This window comes from Elephantulus edwardii, unplaced genomic scaffold (assembly GCF_000299155.1).
Source record: "Elephantulus edwardii isolate Elephantulus edwardi_28Jun2011 unplaced genomic scaffold, EleEdw1.0 scaffold00397, whole genome shotgun sequence".
Taxonomy (NCBI): domain Eukaryota; kingdom Metazoa; phylum Chordata; class Mammalia; order Macroscelidea; family Macroscelididae; genus Elephantulus; species Elephantulus edwardii.
The window spans coordinates 164337-174137 of NW_006400147.1; the positions used below are offsets into that span (position 1 = coordinate 164337).

The 9801-nt window shown below is 41.5% G+C and overlaps 1 protein-coding gene across 1 annotated transcript in view; it reads right to left on the reverse strand.

Annotated features, from left to right (window-relative positions):
- Positions 1-9801, reverse strand: part of AMOTL1 (angiomotin like 1) — a 113613-nt gene that overhangs the window by 74532 nt on the left and 29280 nt on the right. The window contains exons 4-5 of the mRNA XM_006902358.1: positions 5017-5161; positions 2941-3030 (exon numbers count right to left, since the gene is read on the reverse strand). Coding sequence (XP_006902420.1) covers positions 2941-3030; positions 5017-5161 — 235 coding nt within the window. The remainder of the gene's footprint in view (positions 1-2940; positions 3031-5016; positions 5162-9801) is intronic.

The following is a 9801-nucleotide window of genomic DNA, read 5'->3' on the forward strand; positions in this document are numbered from 1 at the left end:
TTTCTAAGCTCATGAGAATTTTATAGGAATCCATTCCATTTGTTCTGATTCATTTACAACAATTAGTCAACAACATGTTGTTTCACATGAATCACTGAATGCCTAAGAAATCATCTTGTCCTTCGACAGGGACAACCATTAAAAGCCAGAATCTACCTTAAATAGCCTTAAGTACCTAGAAATCCCAGAGGGATGGTGATTAGCCCTGTGTATCCTTTAAATATGACTAGGTTTTATCCTGGGCTAATATGAGCATGTCTGAGAGAATTATGTCTCTACTTGACCCAAGGCCCTGGCACATCTACTTAAAAACTCCTGTAAAATGGTATTTAATATCTACCGATCTAGCTTTCTATATCTCATATTTTATTTTTGGCTTTCTGGCCCAAAGCTGCTGGGAATTCTGCAGAGCTATCAGGTTTTGGAAAGAAAGTTTCACTTCCTGAGAGAATGATAAAAGATTTTTCCAGGAGCACAGTATTATTTGACTGTGACCTTCTGCTTATGTGGGTGCTGATGTCCACAAATAAATGAAAGAGGAAAATGAGAGCCGCTTAAATGAAAGGATAAAGAAGCCCCAGTTTTAGAGTCAGACCAACCAGGAGTAGGCAAAAGGCTATCTTCAAGAGTAATACATGTGGGGAAAAAATGTGCAAAATGAAAAACAAACAATTCTGAATTCCTCTAAAGAGAAGGTTATAATACCATGTGGCGATAAGTAAAAAACCTCCAACCTAATCCTGAAATTCCTAAGCACTTAATTCCACATGGTGGTTTGGTGTTTTGTGGTTTTGTGTTTTTTTTTTTTTTAAATAAAAACAAAGAGTGACAGAATAGAACAGAATAGTAACTACCCAGGCCTTCCTCAAGCTCAAACTAAAGAACAGAGAGTTCATTCTTTAACACTAAGCAGCAGGGAAATCTAAAAACTAGACAGGAAGGAACTCCTCCTTGCATTATCTAAGAATTTTCAGGTTCCACCTACTCTCACTGAAATAGTTGCTTGTGTGTTCTTGAATCAGCATTCCTTAAAAAAAAATCAACCCTACTTTTTCCTCATTGGTCGAGGTGGCCGTCAGGGTCTTCACAACTTAGCCTTGTTATGTGAATTGAGGAGATTATGATTCGTACTGACTCTACGAACAACGGATCTGAACCTCGCCATCCTCACCATCTCTGACACACTTGCGCCTACTGCTGCAGTCACTGTGTCAATGCATCTCTTTCTTTTACACTGACCTCTCATCTTTCCAAGCATGATGTCCTTCACCAAGACCTGGCCCCTCCTTACAACATGCTCAAAGTCTATGAGATGAAGTTGCGCCATCCTAGCCTCTAAGGAGCATGCTGGTTTCACTTTCTCCAGGACAGTCCTGTTTGTTCTCCTAGCTGTGAATGGGACATTCAGTATTCTTCCTCAGCACCACAACTCAAAGGCATCAATTTCCTGGCATGTACTATCCAAAGAAATCACTGCTATTTGCTATGCTGTCTTGTTTTTTTCTCAACCACATGCCGTTGTTATGTACCATCAAGTGAGGAATGACTCATAGCTGACCCTCCAGCGAGGTTTCTGAGGTAGTCAATCACACGGGAGGAGATCCTTCTCCCTGGAGCAGCTGGTGGATTTGAACTACGTGCCTTTGGGTTGACTGCCCAACTCTTTTACCTACAGTAAGTCATCAAAGCTCTAGCCAAAGGGAAATCCCAAAAGACTCATTTTGAAAAGGATAACCTCCTTTTTGGGGGGGAGTGGTTGTAATCTTCTTTTGAGTGAGCAACATTTGTAATTTTGATTACCAGGTTTGATATTCATTCCAATAATAGAGTTGTTGTTTTTTTAAAAAAAGTACAAAGATAACGGTACACTCTAGTAACTATGAAAAGCGGCAGTAATTCATCACCACAGTTACACACTACAGAGAAGACTGGGAGGGAGGCCCAGGCATGATATGTCTGGCCTTCTAAGTCAGGTAACCCTGGATTTAGGAAAGTCTGCTGTGTACCACTCTTTCTTCTCTCTCTCTCTTTTTTTTTGGTGTGTGTGTGTGCCCTCAAGTCAGATCCAGCTGGCACAGGAGCATATGGTGGATTTGAACCATGCACTTTTGGGATTGCAGTGCTGCATACCATTCTTTTAAACAAGCTACATAAGTTCATGTTCTTGCTAACTGAAACAAATTAGATGTAGATTTCCACTTTTATGAAAAGAGGCAAAAAATAAAACTAGTGTTCACTATTAGGTATTAGTCTCTAACCTTTCAGATGTTGGGCTGTACACGGAGAGATGGCTAATACCAGAGCACATAGCTTTTCTTACTAGCTTGTGAGCATTGACTCATAAGGCTGCTGGCATCTATGCCTTAGAATTTCATCCAATTTTGTAATCAGCTTTAGAAGATGACAGTTGGATTTTAAAATTTCTGGCACGTACAATGAATCTGAACAACATACAAATTGTGACCAGTGGTTTCTTCTAACATTTGGTTCTATCACTTGTCTCTGAAGAAATTAAGGAACTATTATTCTCCTCAAAATTCATTATCATTCGCATCAATGGCTTCGGTGATTTTGGGGGTTGAGATCATGTACTGCTGACATCATGCTAGCAGGTGTACAATGTGATCATTTAGAGGGCGCACAAGGTGAGACACACAGAACACGCCAAGAGAATCGAGTCCTCCATCCCTTTCTACTAGTAAAACATTAGAGAACTGCATTCCAGGAAGGACTACAAGGTTGCTATGCCCTTGGAGGGCATCAGCGCTGAACACAAGTGATCAGTTAGACTACACATTGGTACCAGGGCAGATCGAACATCAAAATTAACAGAACGCAGAGCACAAATTCACCTTTAAATGAATGTGATTTCCCTCCCTCCAGTCCCCTGATTGTTTTAAATACCCATTTAGAATAAATAAATATGTCCTGGACACTCACTCTGGGAAGCATACAGCCCCTCGGCGGCTTTGTCTTCATGCCCATCATACTCCCGGCTGGACAGCTGCCTGTTGGCGGTCTCCAGTCGATCTGCAGGTAAGACAAAATGGTTAAAAATAACCACATACAGGTTTCAAGCCATCATCTAATAAAAGAAAGAAAAGGGGTGCCATGAGCTGGCTCTGAAGAGGTGCTCAGAGAAGCTTAGGTAGGAATAAAACACTGAGCAGCAGTGGGCCAGGAACACCACCTGCAGGCACAGATACAGAGGTTCATCTTTAGAAGCCACACTGGTGTCCTTACTGTTGCTCTCCTGTCAGGGGCAGCCAAGGGTACACTTTGAGAAAAACCACTTCACTATTTGCAAGGCCAGGAAAATCTCTGACTTAAAATCTTTAAAAAAAAAATTTCCAAACTCCAGGAAAAATAGCAAAGTTCAACAGGGCAGCAAACAACAAATGCTGGTGAGGTTGTGAAGGGACTGGAACTCTTATTAACTGCTGGTGGGAATGTAAAATGGTATAACCACTATGGAAGGTGGTCAGGTGCTTTCTCAAAAGAATTAAAAATACCATTTGATCCAATAATTCCACTACTGGGAATATACCCTAAAGAAACTAGAGCCACGAGTCAAATAGATGTGTGCACATCTATGCTTATTGCTGCACTATTCACAATAGCAAAGAGAGAGAAGCAACTCAAGTGCTCACCAACAAATGAATGGATAGAAAAACCATGGTACAGTCACACAACAGAATGTTACGCAGCATCGAAAACAATGAAATAGTAAAACATTACACCACATAGGGGAGCCTAGAGAATATTATGCTTAGTGAAATATCTCAGTCACAAAAGGATAAATACTTCATAACACCACTGATATAAAATAGAACAGACATGGGGAATGCTGGAGGGGGAATGGGGAAAGAGTGGATAGATAATGAACACTGCATTAGAATAGATGAGGGGAAGAACTGTCCAAAAGGAATATATGATTATGCAGTATGAGAACAATCTGGAACAAGGGGTGCATTGTGGGGTGCGCTGGGTAAAGGGAGGGGAAGAGGGAAATGTGAAACAATGAATGAAAAAAGAAAAATATCCTGCGTGAATTGTAAACTTTCACTCAATTAAAAGAAGGGTTTTTTTTAAAAAAAAATAAAATAAGGCTTCTCAAAGAGGTTTTGACTTTCTGGCCCCAAACCTAGCTTGCACAGTGTAGCCTTGACTCTCAGCTCTCTATTATTGTGCCCACTGACTGCTATCTGCACTCTTAGAAGCAAAGGAAAAAGCCTCCACTGACATAGCAATTAACTCTCTAAAGAGAGTTAGTAATAATAGAAAAGGCACTGCATGTTCTGATGACATGTGTTGTTGTTATTTGTTGTCAAGTTGACAACGACTCACAGTGACCCTATGAATAGTTCTGAACCCTGCCCTGTCCTGAGCTAATCTTACATTCTTTGACACACTTGTCCCATGATGGGGGTGACATATGAGGCACATGGTGTGATCACTGCAAGAGAAATGAAATTTACTGGACTGGGTCATCCTTCACTATGGAGTTTGCCAAGATGCGCAGCAGATGGCCTCTCCCTGCTCTTTTCAGAACCATGAGCACTTTGTTTTCTTTCTGAAGGAGGAATATGTTTAACTCTGTCTTCCTTGCTGTATTTAGTAAGAATTAAGCATTGTACTTCAAGAATGCTACCAAATGACTTGCCTGATATACAAAGTATTATTCTCTACTACTGGTCTTTTCAAATATTCCCATTCACCTGGTACGAGCCACTGTTAAGTACTCCAAAAGCAAGAACGAGCTGCGTGCATGCTCTTCCCTGTTCAGACTCATGCATACAGGGTTCACTTCTGACCCTGCCACTTGCAAACTAAAGACAGAAAATAACAATTCTACCCTTTGAGGAGGACCTCTCCCGCCGTTCCCCTGGATGAAAATAACAAGATTATCTAATCTTGACTAGCACTGGAAGTGGGGTGACCTGAACCCGAAAACAGGCAGCTAGCCACAGCTGCTGGCAGCGCGGGGGGAGAGGACATGCCATCAATCTGACGTGCCTCGGAGGTCTCTGTTGAAGTCATGAAGTCTCCGAATCTCGCCTTCCAGTTTGTTTCTCATTGCCTTGTCCAGGGACTCTCGCTTCGTGGTAGATTTGACCAGACTCTCATAGGCTTCTGAAATTCTCTGAAGTTCTTTTTCAAACTGAAAGAAAGAACAAGTGTTAAGGGAGGATATTTGACATTCACACTGGACAGCTCGATGGCACTCATTCTTTGCTACTCTAGGTGGCAATGCAACCCTTCTCCATCTCAAACATCATCTCTGTTACCAGATCCTGTCCTCAATTTGATGGCTCCCCTCTTACCATAAAAGCTATTTTGGCACATGGCAAAGAACTACTCTAAGCTAAAGGATTACAGCTAGAATCCACACACAGTATTCTTTCTACAGCTCTTCCTACTCATTCCTAAAAGCCACTTGGAAAGATTTCATTACCTACTGTTTTTAATCCATTATCTGTGAAATGGGTCCTATAGTGATCTAATGGATATGTATCTAACGGTAAACAAACGTACCAAAGGAAGCTTCTTAATAAGCGGGAACTGACAGATGTATGATTAGAACTTTTTTCTTTCTGTATTCCATTATATCAAGAACTACGAGGAGCCTTTCAGTTGTAACTCTAACTGCATGAATCTAGTTGTGTTTCTGAAGCAGTTATCATAAAACTGATCTTACTGGGCATAACACAACGCAGAAGACACAGCAGAGAGCACAACTGTGGACTCATGATGAGTTGCTGCTAAAAGTCATGGAATGCTGACAGGGTTGAGCTCATCAGCGCCTCTCACTGGTCACCAAGAGAAAGACACAAAGTTTTCAGTCTCACTGACAAGCTACATCAACCACAGTTGTTATGTGCTGTCAAGTACAACTCATCGTGACCTAGTGAACAACAAATCTATCTACACTCTGTCTTACCTGTTCCATCCCAACCATCTCTGACACATTTGAGCCCACTGCTGCAGTCAGTATGTCAATCCATCTTGGTGGTTTGTATTTTTTTATATTCATTTTAATGAACATTTACAGAGATTTTGGATTTTCATTCATTCATTGTTGCACTTTTTTATGTTGCTTTTTTTAAAATTGGCTTTCATACAAAGTTCGTCTGTATTGTGTTTCACACTATTCTTCAATTATAGTGTGCTTCACACATTCTCATGCATTGCTATTGTTAATTGCCATTGCGTCACAGATGGCTCATAATGACCCTATGAACGAAAGACCTGAACGCTTGTAGAACTTTCATCGTTTCTCCATAATCATAGAATTTCTGGAGGCAAGCTATTCCGGAAGTGGATGCCACTCCTGCTTCCAAGCTTGTTTTAACTGGGGAGCTCCACTAAACACTGTCCACCATGAGTAACCATTATCTCTTGTGACACATCAATGTCAGTGCTTAGCATTACAGCAACCATGAGTTACCTCTGTATAGCAAATGTACAGACCAATGCTATACTGCTTAGAAGAATGTTTGACCAAACACAATTAAAACCAGGCCTAAGGGCCGCAGATTAAAATCACCTACCTTTGGCTTGGTAGCTTAACTTTTTATCCACGAGGCCCACAGAGCTCTCTCTATGTTGGTGGTATTGTTGTTGTTAAGTGCCCGTCGAGTCATAGACGACTCATTATGACCCTTGGTGATCAAAATAATTCTCATGCATTATGTTTTAAAAAATTAATCACCACTGGACCTGGTCCATTATTATTACCCTTTTTGCCCAGATCCTTCCCATTTGCTTCTCCCCATCCTCCACCCACTAAACTGTGCAACCCTGTGGTTTTGCTCCTACCCATTCTCACCCCTCTGCTCTCACGTTCCCTTCTTGGGTTCCCATACATTTCTTACTGGTTATCCTTTTATACAATAATGGTCTTATGCAGTATTTGCCCTTATGAGAACGAGTTAGCTCACTCAGCATAATGCTCTCCAGTCTCTCCCAAGTTACACAGTACTTTTCAAAATCGTTGCTCCTGAGTGCAGCATAGGATTCCACTGTGTGACTGTAACCACAATTTCTCAATCTATTCAGTTGTGGTTGAACATGTGGGCTGTTTCCATGTTGAGGGTCTTATGCTCTTTTGCTGGCCCTCTACCTTTCCAAACATGGTGTCCCTTTCCAGTGAGGTACCCTGATAATAATTAGCCAGATCTTAGAGTCCTGTTGAGGCTCCTATAAACAATGCATGTGCTAACAGCTGTACATCACACGTGTCAGAATGGATTCACGATGCGGCACAACAATGGCTCAAACGTTGTGGAAATGATGAGGATGGTGTAAGACTGGTGACTACGCAGAGGAGCAAACTTGATGGCACTTAACAATCACCAGAGCGTTTGGTAACTATGTTGAGTTCTTTGGATCCAGGAAAAAAGTAAGCCGATTTCCAGCCTTTGAGTTCACCATCTAGAGTTGGCCTATATGCAAATGAAAAGTCAAACTCTCTGCTGCCAAGGTAATTCCAACTCACAGGTGTGCTCTATCAGATCTCCAAGGCTGTAAATCTATGAGACAAGAGTGTCCATCTTTCTTCCACACAGTGACTGGTGGATTTGAGACTCCAAACTTCTGGCTATCACTCCAGGCACTAGGGGCCCTTGGCTATACCCAGACACTTCTAAATGCAATGTAGTAGGGGCTATAGTGGAAAAACGATGTGACAAGTCTACAGAAAATGTCACTTAATGCATTGTAAGTGCAAGGGACAGATTTCTTTTAAAAGATTTTAGAGAAAATGAGATTTTAGAAAATGAGTCTCGAAGGAGAACTAGAAATTTGTCAAGAGACAGGGAGGTCAAACAGTATTCTAGGTAAATCACAAAGTCATGAAGGTAAAATCTCTCTTTGACATGCCATGTCGTCCCAGGGATTAGAGCAAGGTGCAAGTGGCAGAGGTTAAAATTAAAAAGAAATTTGTTAGGTGAAGAATAATTATAGGAGAGACAGTGGTTAAAGGAATTGGATTAAAGGTGGGCAACTAACATGATCATATTTGGTTTTCTACAGAGTTAAAACAAAAGTACTGGAGTGGGAAGGCAGGAATAAGGGAAAGGAAGCAGGAGAAAAGGCCAAGTAAAAGACGAATCTAAGTAGATCAATTGCAGAAGAAAGATGTGAAGTGAAACAACTAAAAGGACAAATTCCAACACTAATGAGTAGAACTGATAGGTCCTGGGGACTAGATCTAAATGACCAGGAAAGAAAAATTAAAGAAAATACAGACACTGGTAGTGTATAAGGCTAGGTAAAATAACCCAACAAAGATAAATAAGTATAAAATAAAACCCCAGACTTTAAAAAACAAAACAAAACCAGCCTGGTTTTGGAGTTAAGGAATCTGCAGCATATCTTGGCAAAGATTTCTAGTTAGCGGATGGAAACGTGGGTTTGAAAGTGGGGGAGTGCAGCTGTGGTGTCATCAGTGTTCAGAAGACAGATGGAGCCATAATGTGGAGCCCACTTAAGGAGGTTAGGAGGGGATTAGAAGCCAAGGAGGAGAGGCATCAAATGATAGGGGAGTGGCTGGGGCAGAAGAATCAGTGAGGGTGCATAAAGAAGTACAGTCAGAGGAGCCAGGAGGCCAAAACCACAAAGATCAAGAATGTGCTCAATGTCCACATGCCAAGAAGTCACAGTCAAGACTGATGAAGTCTGGGAAGGGGCTGGACAGCACTGAGGCTCCTGCTTGGCTGCAGGCCATAGGCTGGACCCACGGTTACTGAGCCTCCTGTGGATGCCACGGTTCCACCCCCCACCCCACCCCCAAAAAGTGTCCTTAAACCAGAGTTGGATTTTTCACATCCCATTCATTTCAATGAGGACTTTTTTTTTCTTCAGAGGTATCATGAATTGTTGGCAATGTGGCAGAATAAAGAATGTATCGTGAACCGTATTCTCAGTTCTGTAGTAAAAATTGTTTCCTCTTTTTAATTTTTTTCAAAAGAGATAGTTTCAAAATATATCACCACTTGTAGATTACGTTCACCTATAAAAGGTGACATTTGCGTTCACACATATGGGCACTGCCACAAAGTGAACTTCTTGTAAGATCAAAGGGCATCATCTATCTATCTGCTAATAGAGCTTCAAGCATCATAAAGCCTGAGGCTGGCCTCCGCTGGCGCACTCTAGACTGGTTATCATCGTCCGGCTCAGGACAACCCCTTAATGACTCCACCTTTATGACCTGTCTTTACAGTGATATTAGTTCTTGTATTTGTCTAAATGGAATTCAGGAGTGTGTGAGCATTTTGTCCTTAATTTCACTGTTTACTCCAAGAAGGAAGGAGTACGTCATACAGCCTGAAAACTGTGCTCTGCTTACAACAAGACTCTTGACCACAGACATAAAAAGAAATGTATAACTCCAAAAAGAAAAGACTTTGAGCATGCTGTCAGGAGGTGCCGGTCTGTGAAGAAAGAAGTCATGTTTAGAAAAGCAGAGGGTCAGAAAAAAAGATGAAGGCTCTCAATGATATGGACCAACACATGACTGCAATAAGGGGTGGAGGCAGGGCAAAGATCGTAGGGATAATGCAGGACAGGGCAGGGTTTGGATCTGTTATTCATAGGGTTTCCAGGCTGGGTTTAGAAGGGGTCGTGGTACTAGGGATATTGTAGCTGATGTTAAATGGATCTTAGCTGAAAGCAGAGAATACCAGAAGAATGTCTATGTTTCATTGATTATACAAAGGCATTTGACTGCGTGGATCATAACAAACTGTGGCTGACTCTGAGAAGAATGAGAATCCAAGAACATTTAATCGTGCTAAT